Source organism: Phacochoerus africanus, chromosome 1, assembly GCF_016906955.1.
Source record: "Phacochoerus africanus isolate WHEZ1 chromosome 1, ROS_Pafr_v1, whole genome shotgun sequence".
Lineage (NCBI taxonomy): Eukaryota > Metazoa > Chordata > Mammalia > Artiodactyla > Suidae > Phacochoerus > Phacochoerus africanus.
The window spans coordinates 30,858,979-30,882,862 of record NC_062544.1 but is presented as its reverse complement, the minus strand read 5'-3'; the positions used below and the strand labels follow the sequence as shown (position 1 = coordinate 30,882,862).

General features: G+C 36.5%; 1 protein-coding gene across 4 annotated transcripts in view; it reads left to right on the top strand.

The window, feature by feature from the left end:
* The window catches only part of TNPO1 (transportin 1), a 97,429-nt gene that overhangs the window by 52,025 nt on the left and 21,520 nt on the right, over positions 1 to 23,884 (top strand). For all 4 annotated transcript variants that reach the window (XM_047792534.1, XM_047792361.1, XM_047792448.1 and 1 more), the window contains 7 exons: positions 1,584 to 1,717; positions 5,025 to 5,106; positions 8,643 to 8,765; positions 10,521 to 10,639; positions 16,393 to 16,453; positions 17,500 to 17,668; positions 22,934 to 23,086. In XM_047792534.1, coding sequence (XP_047648490.1) covers positions 1,584 to 1,717; positions 5,025 to 5,106; positions 8,643 to 8,765; positions 10,521 to 10,639; positions 16,393 to 16,453; positions 17,500 to 17,668; positions 22,934 to 23,086 — 841 coding nt within the window. The remainder of the gene's footprint in view (positions 1 to 1,583; positions 1,718 to 5,024; positions 5,107 to 8,642; positions 8,766 to 10,520; positions 10,640 to 16,392; positions 16,454 to 17,499; positions 17,669 to 22,933; positions 23,087 to 23,884) is intronic.

The following is a 23,884-nucleotide window of genomic DNA, read 5'->3' as shown; positions in this document are numbered from 1 at the left end:
AAGTTACTCTTCTCCCTCCCTCAAAGGAAGAGGAAAAAAAAAAAAAACTTTAATTCTCTTATAAGCATTTTCTAATAATGCCTTGGAAAAAACTCTTAAGATTACAGAAAAAGAAATAAAAGTATTTAGTCATCAGGTAACAGCTGACAAAAATTTAAATTGTGTTTTGGAGTAATGATAACAACATAGAAGGAGGTCAAAATTTTAAGTGCTTTCCAAGAATAAAAAATTTAAACTGTTAACATGAAATAACAGTATTCTTAAATCAACTGTAGTGTGGAGAATAAGCAGCAAGGTGCTGCTGATGGAATTATAAACAAAGTAGATTGTTGAGCTAACTAGTAGGTTACATACTGTGTACAAGAGATTATTAGGTTAGCCACTTTGGTATTAAATGATTGTTAAGGAAGTCGTTGCCAGTTTGAATTGCTGCACTTTTAACAGTTTTTGTCAATGAATGGTTTACATGTAAGTGGCTTTTTTCATTATAATTAAGACTTCTTTTTGTACTTCAAAAAAAAGAGGACTCAGTGGTTAAATACACTTATACTTAAGTATAGAATTTTACATTCCATTTTAGTAACTGGTCTTTAGTAAGAGAAAAATTAGTGTTAAGTTAAAATTGGCATGATTATTTAGAAGCTAGGTTTTTGAGTTAAATAACATTTATTACAATCTCTGCCAACCAAAATTGTCATTTAATGCTCAAATTAAAACATATTACCTTTTTTTTTTTGTCCTTTTTTGCCATTTCTAGGGCTGCTCCCACAGCATATGGAGTTTCCCAGGCTAGGGGTCCAATCAGAGCTGTAGCTGCTGGCCACAGCAACTCGGGATCCAAGGCACGTCTGCGACCCACACCACAGCTCACGGCAACGCCGGATCCTTAACCCACTGAGCAAATGCCAGGGATCAAACCCGTAACCTCATGGTTCCTCGGATTCGTTAACCACTGAGCCACGACGGAAACTCCCATGCTACCATTTTTAAACTGAGGCTTTAGATAACACAGTGGTATAAAAAATTTTTGTTACATTGATGATTCAGTGTACCAATTTTTTTTTTTTTTTTAGTGCCGCAGAAGTGGCATATGAAAGTTCCCAGGCTAGGAGTCGAATCAGAGCTGCAGCTACAGGCCTTTGCCACAGCCATAGCTGTGTAGGGTCCAAGCCACATCTGTGACCTACACCACAGCTTACAGCAACACTGGCTCCTTCACCCACCCACTGAGTGAAGCCCAGGATAGAACCCACATCCTCATGGATGCTAGTTGGATTTGTTTCCACTCTGCTACAGCAGAAACTCCCAGAGTACTGATTTTTATGAGGCAGATTTTATGTGAGCTGAAAGCATTTATCCATACAGATTCGTTAATATTCCTTAATTTGCTTTTAGAATGGCTTCAGTTTGGAGTTCCATTGTGGTACAGCAGGTTAAGGATTTAGTAATGTCACTGCTGTGGCACTGGTTGCTGCTATGGCACATGTTCGGACCCTGGTCCAAGAACTTCCACATCAAGTACAGCCAAAAATAAATAAAATGGTCTTCACTTTTAATTCTCATAACCGAAATATCCTTTACAGGGAGCATTTGGAGCTCTTCAGAAGATTTGTGAAGATTCTGCTGAGATTTTAGATAGTGATGTTTTAGACCGTCCTCTCAACATCATGATTCCCAAATTTTTACAGTTCTTCAAGCACAGCAGTCCAAAAATAAGGTATCTATATAGCCAGTATTCAATTAATTTATAAACTGATGCAGACCTGACCCCTACCTTACTTTGTATTACCTAATATTTTTATAAAGGTGGACTTTTGATAATTGAAATTTATTCCTTTAATAATAGCCTGTGAAATGTTGATTGACCCTGATGAAATTTGCTTTGAAGATGGACAGTTTTCTACTTTCTGTATGGTTAATTACATTTATAGGGGTTAACAGTCACACTTTTAAAGCCCTTTGTGTAAAGCTAAAATGAATTGTGTTTGGGGGGCGGGTCATTGGGGTTTCTTTTGTGTTTTTATTTATGCACTTTGCCAAGTACAAGTATGTAGTGGAAATTCCTCCAATATGCTATCTAAATTATTAAGTAATTTTAGTTTTAAGGGTTTGCTTCTAATTATAAAAACATTTTAAGCATGAAGGTGGAAGGATTTTTTGAGTGCACCTGAAAGCACATAGTAGGCCTGGTTGTCTGGTCCTGGAGTTAACATTGTCTGCTTTGTGTTCCTCTTTATTCTAGTTCCTTGAACAGTTCCTAGCATATAGTTATTGAAATATTTAGACTATTAAATTAGCCTTTATTACAATCAGTTGTCCTATCAACCTATACAATAATCATGATGCTTTTATTACACTATTGAAGTGTGTTTAACTGTAATTTCACCAAAAGTTCCCCAGGCAGTTATACTCCCCATTTCTTTTCTTGACTTTTGTTCATTGTTTCTGTGGAGAAGTTAGTGCTTTTTCTTCTGATTGTCAGTTGCTTTGATTTTTATATCCTCTTGTCATTATTTCATGCTTTCTGTAGAATAAACATAGTACTAAAGTAAAAATTATGCAGTTATTAAAGAGGCAATGATTTAGAAGCATTCAAGTCATGAACTTTAGTGTAAGAATGGTCTGTATATTAGTTCAGATGCCCATTGGGACTTCATGATTCCAGCCTGTATTCCAAAGGATTATATTTTCAACAGTGTGATCAGGGAGTAATTGGGACTCCAGTCACCTTTTTCTTATATTCTCTGATTGACTCTTTTTACCTCGATTTAATTAAGTGTGTACTAATAGAATAGAAACTTAGTAGGTGTTTATTTGTGGTAGTGTCATGCAAATAAATTAATTTTTTAAATAAAATGTTTCTCTTCCTGGTATAGTTAATTAGAGAAGTTCGTGTTCCCTAGGAAATCTGCCTCCTTTATTTTTGTCACCAGTTCTCAGCAATTAAAAGAAAAACTGAACAGTGAAAAACATATTCCTGGTAATTGGTACATCATTGCTGAATACAAGTTTCTCTTGTGGAGTTCCCATCATGGCTCAGTGGGTTAAGGACTGGACGTTGTCTCTGTGAGGATGCAGGTCTCGTCCCTGGCCTCGCTCAGTGGGTTAAGGTTATAGCATTGCTGCCGGCTGCAGGGCAGATCACAGATAGAGCTCGTATCCAGTACTGCCATACTGTGGGGTAGCCTTCAACTGCAGCTCCACTTCATCTCCTAGTCTGGGAATTTCCATGTGCGGCTGTAAAGAAAAAAATTTATTTTGTAATTTTAATACATATTTGTTTTCATTAGTACTCATTTGAGATTCTGTTGTACTTACTGTCAGAACTTTTCATTTAAAGGTATATTTGAGTAAATGACTACCTGGTATGTATTTTAGCTGTGCACTAAATATCTACCATTCAGTATTATTATTTAAAACCTTTTTAATGCAGTGTAAATGGTGCTTACTAGGTAGTCATAATGGTGTTTTTTTCCCTTTCAATAATGGTTGGACTTTGAGAATGTGGAATGAGGCAAAGGAATATGTTTTTATCTCTCACATGAATAAAAATCAGCCATTTTAAAACATCACTCTAGAGGTTCACAAAATTTGGTTATGATTCTTATTAGCTCACAACACATTCTCATGGCCTGCTTCCATTTAGTTTTTAGTTATTTATTGGTTTTTATAACCGCTCAAATCCATTGCTCAAAACAAAAGCTAAGACCTTGGCAACAACCTATGGCTAATCCCAAGTTTATCCTTCCCTTGCATTTTTTAAAGAAGTAAATTTATTGTATGTGTATTGTGTGTGTGAGTGTGGATATGTATGTTTCACTTTTTAACTTTATCAAAAGTATTAAACTGAATTTAAACTTTTTAAACTTAATATTCTGTTGCTAGGCTTCATCCATAGTGTTGTGTCACTATAGCTTACTTGTTTTGACTATTGTGTTCTATTCCTTTGTGTGGCAATAACACAGTTTGTTCATACTCACCCCCTGCCTTGTGATGAATACTATTTCATGATAAATACTGTGGGAAAACAACCAGAATAAGGGGTTAGACAGTGATTCAAAGGTATTTTATCTCTGTAAAGGTTGTCCCGAGACGTGAACAAAGTAAAGTAGCAAGTCTTCGATCAAAGCAAAGAACATTTTAAGACTAAACTGCAGTACAGAGTCCCCGGAGTTAGGAACAAACTTCTTACCATGGCAAAAGAAAAAAACTGTAGCATAGTAGGAAATGAAGTTAGAGAGGTAGGGACTAGCCACATTATAAAGGAATGTCTAGGTCATTAGCAAACTCTGACCTATGGGGCCAAATCCATCCATGACCAGTGAGCCATAAATGATTTCATGTTTTAAAAGGCTGGGGAGTGGGCAGGTAGTAAAGCTGCCACAGAGGTCTTATGTGGCCTGAAAAGCTTAAAAATATATACCTTTTGTAGAAAAGATAGATTATTTTATTGGAACAATCTGAATAAGGTGACCTTGTTCTTTGTCAGACAGGTAGTGAGGCATAGCGAAAGTCAGGAAATGGAACCTATTGGGGTAATCCTCTTGGGAGATGTGGTTTGGACTAGAGAAGTGAAAGGTAGTAAGTGATTGGATTATGGGTGTATTTTTAACAATTGTTTTGGGATTCAGTTAGATGTCAGCACACACAGACTGTGGAACTCCATTCTCCATTTTTTAGTCTCAAAAGACATACATATCCATTGTTTTTTAAATCTTAAATAATAAATTCCCATCCAGCCTCCCCACTCTTGAGTGTGAACCTGTCCTTTCAGATACTTTTCCACTTTCTCAGAAGCATTAACATATTATTTCACAATCTGCATTTTTCACTTAACACGGAAAGAATGTGAATGATGTATTAATACATGGAGAATTTTGATTCAGTTCTTTTTAGAGGGGTGTATGTGTGGCTCTACATGTGCCATAATATTTTTATGGAGAAATGTTTAACTTCTTGCTGGTCTTCTGTAAATGGAAAAAAGCTTCAGTGAGCATATGTTAAATTTTAAATTTTGTTTCTAGGTCTCATGCTGTTGCATGTGTCAATCAGTTTATCATAAGTAGAACTCAAGCTCTGATGTTGCACATTGATTCCTTTATTGAGGTAAGATTTGTCCTCCTCACCCACCTTGAGAAGGTTAGAAAATGTTAATTGCATAGTTTTATTTTATAAATGTATAATAATTTGTAACTATGAACTGTCAATACTTAGTTAAATTGTTTCTGATAGTATTAAAGGTAGGTACAGTAGACGTATGATTTTCCTTAACCAAAAATAAAGCTACTTGTCCTCTCTTACTTCTTTTCTCTATTCTACTTATATCATATAGATGTTGATTATGGTATATATGTGTTTAATATAGTTATCATAGAGGTAGTTCCCAGTGTGGCTCAGCAGCTTAAGGACCTGACATTTTCTCTGTAAGGATGTGGGTTCCATTCCTGACCTCGATGGTTAAGGATCTGGCGTTGCAAGTTGACTTGGATCTGATTTTGCCATGGCTGTGGTGTAGGTCCCAGCTGCAGACAGCTCTGATTTGAAACCCTTGGCAGAGAAAATTCCAGTGCCATATTTTTTAAAAAATTATACTATAAAAATTTCTACTTCAATATACTGTTTAACTTGCATATGGAAATTAAATCTCTCAGCTCATTTGTGTTATTTGAAAGGCAAAGAGGTTGTATAAGCTTTTTGGCAAGAAATCTAAACCTGGAGACTAAAAGGATAGTAATTCTATTTTTCCGTTGGCTTTTGCTGTAAAATGAGAAGTTTCAAGAGGAAAATTGACTCAAATTTCAGCAAGCATTTCTGAAGGTTGATTCATGCAGAAAGACAAGAGTATAGTTTTCTGGCCATGAACCCTAAGCAGTAGAGTTCCTTTTTAGAACTATTGCTTTATAACAGCAATTGTGGAAGGATTATTAAAGTTGCTTAAACACTTCAATTTTATTTTCATCAAATGAAGTTTAATTATTCCTTTTAGGCTATTCTTTAAAAAAAAAAATCCTTTAGAGACCTACTGCTGGTATCTCTTTGGGGAAATTACAAGAAAGGGGAGGGGGAGACCCCATGTCATTTTTTTTTCTCATCACTTAAATTGACAGGCTTCTTTCTAAATATCTTTTACCAATAGACTACAAATAGTAGCCATTAGACTCCTCTAGCCATTTAAAAGTTGAAGTCAAAACATTCATCTTTAATGTGTTTTACTGAGTAACTGGTGCTGGGGGTACATAAAGAATTTTCATGCTTTAAGATGTTTTCTTTTTTCTTTCTTTTCCCCTCTTTTTAGGGCCGCACCTGTGGCATATGGAAGTTCCCAAGCTAGGGCTTGAATCGGAGCTACAGCTGCCAACCTACGCCACAGCCATGGCAACGAGGGATCCAAGCTGTGTCTGCAGCCTACACCACAGCTCACGGCAACACCAGATCCTTAACCCACTGAGCGAGGCCAGGGATCGAACCCACATCTTCATGGATCCTAGTCGGGGTCGTTGTCAGTCTGGTTTGTTATAGAGGGTAGGGGACAGTATTAGAAATCGGGAGGAAGATTCCATTGGTTCAAATCCCAGCTTCACAGATTAGTAACTGTTAACCTTGGGAACCTTATTTAACTGATGTTTTCAATTTCTATAAAGTATAGGCCTACTTTGTTGGATTGTTATAAAGATATTGGCGAAAAATAAATTGGAACAGTGCCTGCCACAAAGTAAACATTCCACATGGTTGACTACTGCTCTTACTAGTTTTAGAAGCAGTAGTGGTTTTTGTTGTAAAAATAATAGTATTTCCTCTTAGCGTTCTTCTTTCACAGTTTAATGAAGGGAGCAACGGTAGACATACCAGCAACTTATACAGAAATATGATTTAAAATAAATGCTCTCTGAAAATAAATATTGCACAGGACTATCTATACTCATTTAATATAAACATTTCCTGACATTTTAAAATATTTTCCATTAGTGTTAAATATCACATTAACACTTTTTAGCTACTTGATAGTCCTATAAGGTTGAACCAGTTCTCCATCCTTTAAGAGCAGGAAACCTCCAGAGGAGGTGTCTGACGCATAGTAGGCTCTCAGTAACTATTTACTAAATGAATAAGTGGTTCATTTTCTTCAATTACCAGTGTTTCTATTAGGGGCTGAAGTCATGCCTATTAATGAAAAGTATATTGGTCACTAATACGTGGGTGTAACATAACCTTGGCAAAGGTGGGTAAGCATACTTAAGACAACATCAGATTTAAAGAAGGATGTATATCTAACATAAAAGCAGCATATGATGGAAAAACGGTATTCTTTCTGACCATGTAAAATTTATCTGATTAAAAGAACTACTGCAGAGTTGCGAAAGCCTCAGAAGTAGAGGCAGGACTTGGAATGATCAAAGATTTTTAAATGCTGCAACAGTACTTCACATAGTGTCACATTTGATATTTAAATTTTTCCATTGCCTTACCTTTTTCTTATAATAAGATGTCAGGTTCACCGATTTGCAGACAGTTCTATGGTCCCGGGAAGAGGCAGTGAATTTTACTCAATTCTTTTAATGATCTTTTTACTCCCCCCCCCCCTTTAGGGCCACACCCACAACATATGCAGGTTCCCAGGCTAGGGGTTGAATCCGAGCTGTAGGTGCCAGCATTGCCAGATCCTTAACCCACTGAGTGAGGCCAGGGATCAAACCTGTGCCCTCAGGGATACTAGTCAGATTTGTTTCTGCTGAGTCACAACAGGAACTCCTCTTTTTACTGCTTTCAATGGACTTGCGTGTGTGTGTGTGTGTGTGTGTGTGTGTGTGTGTATAAATAAAGTAAAAGATCTGGAGTGACATGAGGAAGGCTTACTGTTTTTTTCTTTTATCTCCACTTGAACCTCTGCAAGAGATAATTTGTTCTTCTAGTGAAGAATTAATTGTTGGTATAGTGAAATGAGTGTGGGCTTGAGATTTTGCAAAAACCAAATTCAGATCATGTAGCTACCAGGCTACATACATCTGAACTTCCATTTCTATAAAATTGAATAGCAACATTTCAGAGTTGTGCAGTTAAATGAAATAGTCTGTTCATTTTGACTTTTTTTTTTTTTAACCTCGTAGAGAAACTTAAGAATGACATAAGGTCAGATGCTACTTTTATTACTTTTTCAGTAGTTGCCTCAATGAAGAGCAGAAGTTTAGGGTTAAATTGTTAGAAACTTAGCATATAGTTCCCAATTGTTTGGACTTTTATAGAACTTGCTCCTATTAAGAATCAGAGTTGGTAGGAATAATCTCTTGACAGACAGTAATTATGATTTTCTCTGCTCTGGGTAAGCTGGATGAATGTCCTGTGTTCTAATGAGATGGTTTTATTCTCATAAACTAAAAATGACTTCAAAACGTAACCACTCATACTCTATCAAAAAGCGTGGCTATAGACTATTTACCAAAATCATAATTTTTGGCAGTTACCATCCTACATTTGTCTTACTTTTCAACCTGATTTTGTGGCCAATTCATAAGCCTTTATTTGTATTATATCTTCTTATGGTTTCTTTAAATGTTGCCAACTTACAGAATACTAGTTACTGTGTGTGCACCTTTCTAAAATATTTGGAATACTTAATGGGAAAAAAAATGTTTCTTGTGCAATAGAATCTTTTTGCATTGGCTGGTGATGAAGAACCAGAGGTACGGAAAAATGTGTGCCGGGCACTTGTGATGTTGCTTGAAGTTCGAATGGATCGCCTGCTTCCTCACATGCATAATATAGTTGAGGTAATACAGGCAATTTGAAGGTATTCTCCTGTCTTCCCCTGCAAGAAAAATCATGGGCGGAAAGTGTGTAATGTGAAGCCACTGTTTTCCAGTTGATTTAACACATTTGTTGGGGGACTGTAAAAAAAATAGATATGATTGTCTTAAAGTTAGAAATTTATCTTTATGGCGATTTCTCTTTCATGAAGTTTAAGATGTTATGGGGGGGAAGTTACCTAAAGAAGATAGCTTTTAACCAGTGTAACTGGGAAATATTTAGATTATTTATATTTATTAGATACAGGTTAGGCCAATACAACTGTGGTAGTTAAGGGCTTGTTTTCTGCCCATTAATGGTAAATTGAGCTGACAAATTTTTGATTTATGGTAACAATGAGATTTCTGAGTAGAAAATACATAACCGTTATAGTGAGTTCTAGTAAACCTTTTAGAAGTCCTGGGTGATTAAAATTATTTTACTATGATATTCTAGGTACATTGATCACAGTTCAGCCATAATTAAAGGAACACATAATAGCAAGATATAATTATTAGGAGAAAGTAATTTATTGAGCAATGTTCATAGCGAGAGTCATACTATACCACCTAATTTTCATAATACTAGAGTTGTACTTAAAGGATGGCATCTAAGACCCATTAGAGGAAGGCTAGGATCCATGATGTACAGCAACTCCCTTTTTTCTAAAACATCGAAAAAGATAGTTTTAGAGATAAGGATGTGTATAAGCATAAGATAGGGATAAATGATATTTTCTCTGATGAGCCTGTTCTATTGAAGTGTTTAGAAGAATCAGGTGTAGAATTGGTTGAAAGTTTAGTGGGAGAGCTTGCCATGTAATAGGTAGGGAGCCTAATTTATAAGGCTACAACTCTTTATTCAGCAATACTCAGCATGATAGTAGGACATATTGTGGGGTGTAATAGGGGCTATTACACACATGGTGTGTTGCCATATTTTGTCATGTGAGGCATTTATCCAGGCAGAGGATGTGTATGAAGAATTCATCAATTGACTCCAGTTTCAGTCCCAGGTACATTGGGAATTTGTGCCTTTGAATATATTTACTTTGTTTTTACATGTAAGTTTTTAGAAGAGTGATAGATTTGAGGATCTGATGATGTTCCTCCAACAAGGGTGAATTTGGCTTGGTTATGTTCAAAGGATATGATAAATCTGTTTTGTTGGTAACTGCAAATTATAGTTGACAAAGAGCTGTCACTGTTTTTACAAATTTTAAAAAATTATTTGTATTTTATATCTTTACATGAAAATACATATAGTTGACCTTTGAACTGCACAGGTCCACTTCTACAAGAATCTCTTTCACTAAATAGATACTGCAGTACTGCATGATCCAGGGTTGGTTGAATATGGATGAGGAAGTGGGGTTACAAAGGAACCATGTATGTAGAGGGTTGGCTGTATGTTACATGTGAGTTTTGACTACTTGGGGGATTTTTCAAGGGTTAATTGTAATTGCAAGAGACAGCTTGAGTAGTTAAAAGATTTTCCATCTTATGAAAGATTTAATGGAGTCTTTTATATTAGGAAATATTCCAAATCAGTAGTTCTTAATAAGTTTGGCTTTGTTTTAGAATTGACTAGGAAGCTTTTTTAAAAATGCAAAGCCTAAGTTGAGAACGACTATAAAATGCAAGTCTATAGCAAAAGACCATTAACTTCATGAAATCAGATTAGCTTTATTTTAATTACATGATTTAAACTGATTAATACTAAGGCTCCTTTGTTTACAGTACATGCTGCAGAGGACCCAAGATCAAGATGAAAATGTGGCTTTAGAAGCCTGCGAATTTTGGCTCACTTTGGCTGAGCAACCAATATGCAAAGATGTACTCATAAGGCATCTTCCCAAGTAAGTGTTCCTTCTTATGAATGCTGTCCTGTTATTAAACAGTGATTCCTCCTTTATATTTTCAGGTTGCATTCTTACTCCATCAGGTAGTGGAAAGTTTTGAAGAATTTTTTTTTTTTTTTGGCAGGGTTGGGGGCGGCTCTCTTTTTATAGCCTCACCTGTGGAATATGGAAGTTCTAGGCCAGGGTTCAAATCAGAGCTGCAACTGGAGGCCTATGCCGCAGCTTGTGGCAATGCCAGATTCACAACCCACTGAGCAGGGCCAGGGATCGAAACCACATCCTCACAGAGACAACAGCGGGTCCTGAGCCTGCTGAACCATGATGGGGGCTCCACATTTTGAAGAATTAAACTTAATAAGTAATTAGTTTTGTTTTCTAAAGTACTTAAGGATGGTTTATTCTAAATTATAATTTTGAGTAATCCATGGCACAATTTTCTTAATCTTATAATTTGACTAAGGACTCTAATGGATATTTTTTCCCCCAAAGGATTTCCCACTAGTTACGATACAATGAACTTTTTGGTTAACCTGTGGTTAAATCTATTTTAATACTTTTCCCCCAGTTTTATTAAGATAAATTGAAATCGATTTAAAAAAATATAGTTTTAGCTGTACAACGTAATGATTTGATGTTAGTTACTTTTAAAAGTAATGCTCACTTTATTTGGAAAAGAAAGTAATAGAGGCTTATAGAAGAAAACCAAAATGTGGAACACTTATAAAAATCTCCTGCATTTTTACCACCCTGAGTCATCACTGTTAGTATTTTTGATGTGTTGTCTTTTAATGTTTTTGTGTTATTTAATACCATATACCCAATATCTTATATTCTCAGTGTTTTGGGAGAAATTAAATTGACATGACATCTAGCTATGGTTTTTAAAATTTTGGTTTTACTGTTTTGTGGTTTGTTCTTTTCAGTTATTATACTTCCTCCATATCATTAGTCTGTAAACTTTGAGTACTATTCCATCATGGTGGGTGTACCATATTTGGATATAGGTATGATTTTGACTTTTCTTCTTTGAATATTTGGTTGTTTGTCTCTTTATTCTTCTTTCTTTCTTTCTCTCTCTTTCCTCTCTTTCTCTCTTTCTTTTTCTCTCTTTCTTTCTCTCTTTCTCTCTTTCTCTCTTCTCTCTCCTCTCTCTCTTCTTCTCTTTCTTCTCTCTTTCCTTTCTTTCTATCATTTCTTTCTCTCTTTCTTTCTCTCTTTCTCTCTCTTCTTTCTTTCTCTCTCTCTTTCTTTCTCTCTTTCTCTCTCTCTCTTTCTCTCTCTCTCTCTCTCTCTCTTTTCGGTTGCACCTGTGGCACGTGAAAGTTCCCCAGGCCAGGGATGAACCTGTCCACAGCAATGACCCAAGCTGCCTCAGTGGCAACACCAGATCTTGAACCCTTTGCACAAGAGAGCAACTGCCCCTTTTTTTAGTTCATGACCCTGGAGTGAGCATCTTTCTTTGGCCATAAGTGGTGGTTTCTTTCAAGTATAATTCCTAAAGGTAATTTTAACCAAGATCAGAGAGTCTGAGCGTTTTTTAAAGTTTGTTGATACATACTCCACATTGCTCTTTAGTGAAGTTGTGCCAGTTTACACCCCACCAGCAATGTTCCATCCTGTCACAAATTTTGACATCAGTTTAGTTATAATTTCTCTAACTTTAGCCATCTGTATGAGCAAAAAACATGTTTGTTTTAATAGTATTGTAATAGTAGCAAGAGTCGCATTTTTTTTTTCAGATGTTAGAATACTTGGATATTCTTGTTCTCATGTAGTCATTCCATTTCTTTTTCTTCCCCTATCAAGAAAGCAATTCTAGTCAATCTAGAATTTATTTGGGAATAAAGTACAAGATGATGTGCAAAATGGATTTTTTTCTTCTTAGGGAAGCTCTGTATGTATTTACTCTTTTCTCCCTAATTCGTGATGCTGCTTTTATGATATGTTTGTTTCTTCCTGTGGAACCATAAAATTCTAAAAGTCATATAAATAGACATTATTATAAAAATGGAAGTGATTTTATTAATGAAAACCTAAACTATAACATTAGAATTTGATAGGAACAGTTATAGATAAGTGATCTCTTTCATTACATTAATAGAATCTAAACACTTTTGAAACAAGCAAGAAGTTAGTAGCAGGCTAAAAGGTGAGCACTTGCCATATTGTTGTGCTGTGTGTGAACATTAAACAGTCCAATCCAGTCATAACTGGATTTGATTTTTATGTCTTAACAACCACTGATTTGGTAACCATTTTTAGATAAAACAAGATTGCTTTTATTTTTAGTTGAAGTAATATATTGTGAGGATGGGAAAATACCAACATCAGTCTAATCTAGAGATTACAAACATGATAAAAGTTGTTTTTACTACTTCTGTCAACTAGATTCTTGTTTAGTATGAGCAAAAAAGAAATGGTGAGGAATCAATTATTAATGTGATACGATCTCACTTATTAAAATGAATTCACATAGAAGACATTAGTGCAACAAGGCATGGGATTAAATTCTTTTCTTTCTGGGCTATATAGTGTGGCTATATAGTGTTTGGTTTTTTGACCACGATGTACAGCAGCTTGATGTGGGATCTCAGTTCCCAGACCAGGGACCGAACCTGGGCCGCAGCAGTGAAAGTGCTAACTCCTAACAACTGGACCACCAGGGAACTAACTCCCGGTGTTCTATTTTTTTAACCAATACTATACTTTCGGGTTTTTTTTTTGCTTTTTTAAGGCCTCACCCAAGGCTTATGGAGGTTCCCAAGCTAGGGGTCTAATCAGAGCTACAGCTGCCGGCCTGCACCACAGCCAAGCAACACCAGATCCAAGCTGCGTCTGCAACCTACACCACAGCTCGCGGCAACGCCAGATCCTTAACCCACTGAGAGAGGCCAGGGATTGAACCCACAACCTCATGGTTCCTAGTTGGATTCCTTTCCTCTGGGCCATAATGGGAACTCCAATTCTATACTTTTTTGATTATTAAACATTTAATAATATATTTTGTTATAAAGCAGGTCTTTTTCCCACCTTTATTCTTGTATATTAATATCTCTTGGGGCTTATTTATGGATTAATCCATGTAAAACAACTAACCCAGTGCCCAGCATATACTTTAAGTACTCAGTAAACTTACTCGTTGGTATTGACATAATTTCCTTTCCCATGATGCTGCATTAAAATTCTCTTCCTTAAATACTGTTAGGAAAAGTTACACTGCCAGAAACATTGATGGCTATAGAAATCCATGGTCTTCACTGTCAAGTGAATCCTTCATACTATCTGCCAGTTTTTCCTGTTCCAGATCATCTTTTATCTTCTTCTTACCAGAGCAATTGTTTCATGCTTTTATTACTCTTCATACATTTTGAGCCCTTCTGTTTTATAGGGAAAATAGGTAACCCTTTACTTAACAACTTAATAGATATGTTTTCATGTGAATTGTGTTTTTCCTAACCAATTTTTCTAGTAATGGTCTTGGGTAGCATAATTTTTTCTTATCCTCAGGGACCTCATTCCATCAGATTCTGTCTTTCAACTTTTCTCTCTGTTGCCTCTTATAGTCTGCCATCCATCCTCATCATTTTCCTGAAGTTGTTGACAAAGGTCATAAATGATGTAACTACTGGTGATCCAAATGGACTTGGTTCTCCTGCAAAATACCTGTAGCTTACACAGTATGGTTCTGTGTATTTTAAATGTTATCTAGTTATTGTATACTAGCTGTAATGTTTAATTACTGCTGTTGATCTACTTTATAATTTAGAAGGACTTTGAACATTAAAGTTTTTAACAGGTTTTAAATCCCACTGGTTCCTTTTTACTTTCAGTATACCTTTGGTTAATGAGGGCTCGCAAAATTACCTCATTGATATTAGAGTTGTACTCAAAATTCATTTATATATGGGAGTTCCCAGGATGGCTCAGTGGAAACAACTCTGACTACTATCCATGAGGATGCAGGTTTGATCTTTGACCTCACTCAGTGGGTTAAGGATCCAGCATTGCCATGTGCTGTGGTATAGTTTGCAGACACAGCTTGGATCTGGTGTTGTGGCTGTGGCATAGGCATGCAGCTACAGCTCTGATTCAACCCCTAGCCTGGGAACCTCCATATGCCGTGGGTGTGGCCCTAAAAAGACAAAAAAAAAAATTGACGTGTGTATACACACACACACACCAGGTTTTTTTTTTTTAGTGGATGTTAAAGCACATAACTGAAGTAAGGCCTTGACAGAGACTGAAGACATGTGGAGAGAGAGCTTTACCTCTGGGGTAGAGAAAGGAAATCTACTTAACATTTATGGCCTTCTAGAAATAATACAAGTTCTCTGAGCCTTAGTTTACTCGTCTGTAAAATAGATGTCATAATACCTTTCTTACTAGGTTATAAAAAAAGTGCTTGTTAATAATAAGCCTCCAGCTAGTACTCATGAGTATGAGGTTCTTTTGCCTGTTAAAGCTTTTCCTGAGCCACCCAAACAATTAAAGGTAGAATTTGCAAGCAGTGGACTGTGGTTATATATTTGCAAAATATTCTCATACCTTTGTCTTCAGTAGACTCATTTAAGTGTGTGGGATAGGACCATAAGAAAACAAAGTTTAAGAAACTTGTCAAAGGTTAAACCACCATAACTATGCAAGGAACTGAAGTTAGTATTTTGACCCTTACTTAACATGTTTTGCTACATTTTTTTAACTAGTCATAAATATTTCAGTATACCTTAAATGCTCAATTTCTTAAGAAATTAAAATTTAAATCTCCAAACATTTTATTAGGTTACAGTAACCTCGTGTGTAGAACACTTTTTCCCTATTTGCATTATTTTGGACAAATTCCTTTAAATTTTCTGTTTTTATATTTTAAACACTGTCATCTCTATTTTTATTTATTTATCCATCTATCTTTTTAGGTCTGCACCTGCACATACGGAAGTTCCCAGGCTAAGGATTGATACCAAGCTGCAGCTGCTGGCCTTCGCTATAGTAAAGCCACATCCAAGCTGCGCCTGCAAACAGCACTGCAGTGCATGGCAACACTGGATCCTTAACCCACTGAGTGAGGCCGGGGATCAAACTCATGTCCTCATGTCATGGATACTAGTCAGGTTCATTACTGCTGAGCTACAGTGGGAACTCCCCATCTTTTTTATTAAAAGGAAAACCAGCACTGATTATAGGTTCATTATGAAAATGTCACCATTTAAAAATAAAGTAAAAGATGGATTTGTCCCATTTAAGCCTACTGACCTCTCCAAAGATACATAGCCTTCCTAAATAGTCTCTGTATATGAGTAATTACACAGGTAATGTCATTGTTTCTAACTCATGGAAATGTGCTTAATGTGTTTTATGGTTACAGGTTTGGAATTTTTTTTTTTTCTCTCTTTACTGTAATTTATTTTTAACCAGGTCCTTAAAATTTGTTCATATATTTGGGATAAATTCTTAGAGAAATTGCCAAAAAAGTTTTGTTTTTTTTTTTTTAGTTTTTATTTCTCGGCACTCAGATAAGCTATATTCTCCCCGCTAAGATTCCCTCCAGTGGATCCCCTGTATGAGTATGTACAAGGCCTGAGATTTGTATTGGGAGTACTCATCAGTTGAAAAGGGCAGAGAGAATATGCTGTAAGGCAGTATTAGCAGTAGTGGTGGTTTCATTGGTATTATTAGCAGTCATGGAGTTGTTAAAACTTAATAGTTCTATTGAGATCTTTAGATTTTTATTTCATGAATTCATTTCTTTATAGGTTGATTCCTGTGTTAGTTAATGGCATGAAGTACTCAGATATAGATATTATCCTACTTAAGGTAAGGAAACTATTTCCTGATGAATTGGGAAGATTATTGACTTAGTAGATCTTTGAATTTGACTAATAGAATATTTATTTAGAGTAGGCCCTATGTAAATAAGTTTTTTGTTATGTAATATGCTATAGAGTAAAGATAAAAGCAAACAGTGAATTTGGGTCATGAAAGAGTCTAGCTTAATTGGAACCAGATGGTGACACTAGTAGAGTTAGCTTGAGTTTTCAGGTGATTCAAATTATTTGGAGTTTATTTTAGAATATCCCAAATATGATCTGATTTTGATTCCAGTACCCTAGATTATTCCAGCTGATGAGGCACGATGTAATGTGGTTGAAAACGCCTGATATCTAACATGGCTTATATAATGGCCTCTTTTCCCCTTCACAACTATTTTCTGCACAGGAGAATAGTTCTTGCTGCTTTTTTTTTTTTTTTTTTTTTGTCTTTTGCCGTTTCTTGGGCCTCTCCTGCGGCACATGGAGGTTCCCAGGCTAGGGGTCAAATTGCAGCTGGAGCCACCTGCCTCCGCCAGAGCCACAGCAGCGCCAGATCCGAGCCGTGTCTGCAGCCTACACTACAGCTCACGGCAACGCCGAATCCTTAACCCACTGAGCAAGGCCAGGGATCGAACCTGCAACCTCATGGTTCCTAGTCGGATTCATTAACCACTGAGCCACGACAGGAACTCCGAGAATAGTTCTTAATGACGGGATATACAGTTAACCTTTAATGGGTGTTAGAGGCGCTGACCTTCAGTGCAGACAAAAATTCTGGCATAATTAAACAGTTGGCCCTCTGTGTCCATGGTTCCATATCTGCAAGTTAAACCAACCATGGATTGTGTAGTACTCTGGTACTGCATCTATTGGAAAAAAATCTGCATGTAAGTGGACTCATGCAGTTCAAACCAGTATTGTTCAAGTGTCAGTTGGACTTCAAAATCTTATGTATAACCCATCTCTGTATATTCTCATTCTTCTACTTATGTACATATTACTAGCTTATAATGACTATAACCAAATTTTGCCTTTAAAAAAAATGTTCAGGGTGATGTTGAAGAAGATGAAACAATTCCTGATAGTGAACAGGATATAAGGCCACGTTTTCATCGATCGAGGACAGTCGCGCAGCAGCACGATGAAGATGGAATTGAAGAGGAAGATGATGATGACGATGAAATTGATGATGATGATACAATTTCTGACTGGAATCTAAGTAAGTCAGGGAGAGAGGAGTATAGTCACCTGCTTTGATAATAATTTTATTGAAAAATAACTCACCACATACAGGGCACCCCTATTATGCAATTCACATACTCTACAAAAGGATACAATTTAGTGGTTTTCAGTCTGTTCACAGAGTTGTGCAGCCATCACCAGAGTAAATTTTGAAACATTTTCATCACCCCAGAAAGAAATCCCATGCCCATTAGTTGTCACTCCCATTTTCTCCTAGTCCCCCAGCATTAAGTAACCATCAGTATATATTCTGTCTCTGAACTGTTCTGGACATTTCCTATAAATGAAATTATACAAAAATGTGGTCCTTTGTGACTGACTTCTTTCACTTAACATGTTTTAAGATTCATCCACATTGTAGCAAGTATCATTACTTCCTTTTTGTTACAGGAAAAATAACTCATTGTATGATTATACTATGTGTTATTTATCCATTTATCAGTTAATGGACATTTTTGTTTCCCCCTTTTGGCTAGGAACATTTATGGTAAACGTTTATGTGTGGACATAAGTTTTCCATTCTCTTGGGTATATACCCATGATGAGGATTACTGGGTCATATGGTAATTGTCTGACTAACCTTTGGTCTTATTACCAGGCTGTTTTTCAAAGTGATTCTGCCATTTACTTTCTTACCAGCAGTGTCTTAGGGCTCTGGTTTCTTCATATGCTTGCCAATTCTTAGGTGTCTTTTTCTATTATAGCCATTCTGGATGTGAAGTGGTATCTTACTGTGGTTTTGTTTTGTATTTTCCTGATAGGTCTGTTACTACATTTAATTTTCATTATTCCTGAGAAAGACTTCTTACCTCACATTCATTTCTCAAAAGGCTATATATTTTGCTTGATACTATGAAATAGAAACATTGGCCACAGCTTTTCCTATTTCCTAACATATAATTTGCAAGAGACTTGGCTGATTATCATTAATATTTCTAAAATAATATAACTTGCTTTGTCATAGTCAAACTTACAAAAAAAAATGCTTTTTAAAAATCTCTTGTAGGTTTTCAACCTTAGCTGCAAATCTACATCTTAAGTTATTTAAACCCACGTTCCGGGGCACATACTAAAAACTCTGGGGGGGGGAGCCTAGATGCCTGTGTTTTTGCTTGCTTCCTGGTTTTTAAATCCTCACCGCTCTAGTTCACAACACAGGTGACATTTTGAGCCACATAATTCTTTGTTATGGTGTTGTCCTTCATAATAGAAAGTTGAACAGCATCCCTGACCTTTGCCCAGTAAATGGCAGTAGCGTGTGGGGAGAGAGTGAAGCGTGTCTCTTCTCCCCACGAACACACACAATTGTGACAACCTGCGATGTCTCCAGACATTGCCAAATAGTCCCTGGGAAATAAAATCACCCCCAGTTAAGAACCATACTGTAATTCAGAAGGTGGAGATTTCTAGTAACTGATGGAGCTAATATTGATTACTCTGCTGCCCTTTAGTTTTCTGTAACAAATATTTCCCTAGATTGACTAATATGCCTAGCCCTAGGCCAAGGACTTTGTATGCATTATCACACTTAACCTTTCCAACAGCTTTAGGAAGGTAAAGCTACTGCAGAGAGAGAAGTTGGCTTAAAGTTAGCAACGCTAGTACTGGTGGCACAGCAAGAGAACCCAAGGTCTTCACTGTTACCACAGATTACCTTCCAGTATATCCCTACTTTGGGCGGAAGGTGAATTAAGATTTATTGTATATAACCCTGCAAAAGTAATAATGTTATTGAATTGGGGGGAAGACATTTCCTTTTCACATCCCACCCATCTTTATGTCCTTCCAGAAGTTTTCTTGTGCACACAGAAAATAGATGTACAGGTATTGCTTCCATTTTGTTGCACTTCTCTTTCTTGCACTTACAGATAACTGCATTTTTTATGAAGTGAAGGTTTGTAGCAACCCTTCATTGATCAAGTCTGTTGGCACCTTTTTCCAGCAGCATTTTAGTCTCTTGTCTGTCACATTTTGGTAATTCTTGGGATGTTTTGAACTTTTTCATTACTCTTACGTTTGTTTTGATGATCTGTGATCAGTAATCATTGATGTTATTATTGTAGTTGTTTGGGGGCTCCACAAACCACACTCATAGAAGAGGGGGGAACTTAATGGGTGAATGCCATACGTGTTCTAACTGCTCTACCCACGAGCCATTCCCTATCTTTGTCTCTCTCCTGGGGCCTTCCTATTCTCTGAGATACACCAATATTGAAATAAGACCAATTAATAACCCTTCATTGGCCTCTGAGTGCTTAAATGAAAGGAAGAGTCACGTCTTCCACTTTAAATCAGAAGTTAGAAATGATTAAGCTTAGTGAGGAATGCCTCTTGAAAACTGTGATAGACTGAAAGCTAGGCCTCTTGTGCCAGTTAGCCAAGTTGTGAGGACAAAGGAGAAGTTCTTAAATTAAAAGTGCTACTCCAATGAACAGACAAATGATAAGTGAAATAGCTTTATTGCTGATAAGGAGAAAGTTTTTGTGGTTTGGATAAAAGATCAAACCAGCCACAACATTCCCTTAAGCCAAAGCCTAGTCGAGAGCAAGGTGTTGACTTTCTTCAGTTCTCTGAAAGCTGAGAAAAGTGAGGAAGCTGCAAAAGATAAGATTGGTTCATGAGATTTAAGCAAAGAAGGCTTTGTCTCCATAACATAAAAAGCAAGGTGAGGTAGCAAATGCTGATGTAGAAGCTGCAGCAAGTTATCTAGAAGATCTAGCTAAGATAATGAAGGTAGCTATGCAGAACAACAGATTTTCATTATAGACAAAACAGTTTTCTCTTGGAAAAAGATACCGTCTAAGATTTTCATAACTAGTATGAAGTAGAGGAGGACTTCATAAGGGAGAAGTCCATGCCTGGCTTCAGGCTTCAAAGGACAGGCTGATTCTTGCTAGGGCCTATGCAGCTGGTGGCTTTAAGTTGAAGGCAGTGCTCATTCACCATTCCAAAAAATCCTAGGGCCCTTTGAAATTATGCTAAATTTGTTCTGCTTGTGCTCTCTAACTGAAAAAAGAAAGCCTGGATGACAGTACATCTGTTTACGACATGGTTTACTTAAAATTTTAAGCATACCGTTGAGACCTCTTGCTCAGAAGAAAAGATTTCTTTAAAGATACTACGACAACGACAGTGTACCTGGTCACCTAAGAGCTTTGGTGGAAATGTACAATGAAGTTCATGTTTTCATACCTGCTAACACAACTTCCATTCTGCCCTCCGTGGATCAAGAAGTAATTTCAACTTTCAAGTCTTATTATTTAAGAAATACATTTTGTCAGGCTATATAGTTGCCACAGATAGTGATTCCTCTGAGGGATCTGGTTAAAATATATTGAAAACCTTCTGGAAAGTATTCACCATTCTACATGACATTAAAAACATTCATGGAGTTCCTTCTGTGATGCAACAAAATCAGCAGCATCTCCGGAGCGCCAGGACACAGTTCTATCCCTAGCCCGGCACAGTGGGTTTGAGGATCTGGCGTTGCTGCAGCTGTGGTGTAGGTTGCAACTTTAGCTTGGATCTGATCCCTGGCCCAGGAACTCTATATGCACAGGGTGGCCTGAAAAGGAAAAAAAAAAAAAAAATTTGATTCATGAGAAAAGTTTAAAATAGCATTAAGAGGAGTTTGGAAGAAGTTGATTTTTCTTTGACAGTTCAAGACTTCAGTGGAGAAAGTAACTGCTGATGTTGTAGAAATAGCAAGAAAACTAGAATTAAAAGGGAAGCTGAAGATGTAACGGCATTGCTGTTACTTCATGCTAAAAATTTAATGAATGAGGAGTTGCTTCTCATGAATGAGCAAAGAAAGTGGTTTTTTGAGATAGAATCTGTTCCTGGTGAAGATACTGTGAAGATTGTTGAAATGACAACAGAGGATTTAGAATATTAGTAAACTTAGTTGATAAAGCAGTTGTGGGGTTTGAGAAGATTAACTCCAGTTTTGAAAGAAGTGCTTTTGGGTTCAATACTATCAAACAGCATTGTATGTTACAGAGAAATCATTCATGAAGGGAAGAGTCAATCGATACAGCAAAAACTTCACTATTGTCTTATTTTAAGAAATTGCTACAGCCACCACAACCTTCAGCAACCACATCTTGACCAATCAGCAGCCATCATCATTGAGGCAAGACCTCCACAAACAGAAAGATTACAACTTTTTGAAGGCTCAGATGGTGGTTAGCATTATTTAGCTATAAAGTATATTTTAATTAAGGTACGTACATGTTTTTTTAGACATAATGCTCTTGCATACTTAATAGACTTCAGTATAGAATGAACATAACTTTTACATGCACTAAGAAACTAAATGAACCAAGAGTTCATTTGACTCACTTGATTGCATTGTTGTGGAACTGAACCCAGGATCTAAAATATGCCTGTATCTTTTTTGGAGAGGCTGATTTTCCAAAAATGAAATCAGATTATATACATTCTGCTGATTCTTTCCCATATATCATACATCTCACTCTATCCTTGTATGAAGATTTCATTCTGTTCCATGGATATTTGTTTGAATGAGTCTACCATACAGTGTAACAAAGGCCCTCATTGATGAGTTCAGTGTTAACGTCTGGCCAATGTGACACTTTTTTTTGCTTTTAAAGAGGATTTTATCATCCAGGGTTGGTGATCATCCATTTGGGAGAAATTAGAATACTTAATTACATTTTCATTCTTTCCATTTCTTTTGTTCTTATTAACATGAAATCTGAATTGATGTCAAGTCCCATTGTTAATAGTTTCTTCATTGAGAATGTTTCCCAGCACATTTTATGCTTTATGTCGTAGTGACTTTTGTTCTAATTTATTTGCCTAACCTCCAACTAAGTCATTACATATTCGATTCTGAATAACCTACCACTGGGAATGTTAAGTAGGAATAATGTACACATTTTGCTGTGAGATTGTAGTAGTGGGCATCTTTCTAGAAGCATTCAGCTGAATGGGACAGTATTTTAATTTTTCTGTATACACAGGATCATTCTAGTATGGCAGTTGTGTACAGAATAAAATATCTTCATAGTAATTAGTTCGTTAATTCTTGGTCTTATCAACAGAAAAATTTTTCCTGTGACAGGCTACCTCCTAGTTAATTGAATTCTTTGAAACTCTAAAGGTAAAAATAAAGTGTTGTACATAGAGCAAATTTTACCTTATATCTATCTATAGATAGATATAGAACTAAGTGGAAATAGAGGTTAATGTAATATTTTTGAATTAAATATTTTCTTAGGAAAATGTTCTGCAGCCGCCCTAGATGTTCTCGCAAATGTGTACCGTGATGAGCTTTTGCCACATATTTTGCCCCTTTTGAAAGAATTACTTTTTCATCATGAGTGGGTTGTTAAAGAATCAGGCATCTTGGTTTTAGGAGCAATTGCTGAAGGTAAGTCTAAATCAGATTTTTGAACTGTCAGATTCTTAGTAGGTACTGATATGATGAGGCTACTTTAAGGGATTCTCTGTAAGCAGTACCTATTCAGTCTAGAATTCATATGCTTTGCTGTCTTGTGTTGTTGAGGTGGGATAAATAAGAATATGGGGAGTTCCCATCGCAGCTCAGTGGTTACCGAACCCGACTAGGATCCACGAGGATGCAGGTTTGATTCCTGGCCTCGCTCAGTGGGTTATGGATCTGGCATTGCCATGAGCTGTGGTGTAGTAGCAGACACGGCTCAGATCCCGCATTGCTGTGGTTCTGGTGTAGGCCAGAGGCTACAGCTCTGATCCGACCCCTAGCCTGAGAACCTCCATATGCCACTGGTGCGGTCCTAAAAGACAACGACCAAAAAAAAAAAAAAGAGAATATGACCTTCATTAACTTTGAAGAGGGTATTTTAAAGTCATCTTAGGATAAGTTTTTTCTTTGAGCTACTTGATTATTAGTAAACAACCATAGGCTTACTTAAAATTCCACCCAGATATTTTGCAAATGCTTCTGTTATAAGAGAACAGAATGAGAGGATTCTGATGTCAGAAGCATCCCTATTGCTAGAAGAATAACTTCCATAAGTAAGTGTAAGAAATATCTCATCATCATCTATAATGGATTATTATTTTATTCTCTGTAAATATACCTACAGTAAATTCAACACTTTACATGCATTTCTGAAAACCATAATTTCTGTAGCAGAAGTAAAGTGAACTTTCCTAACCCTACTTAAGATACTTGAGAGTAGTTAGC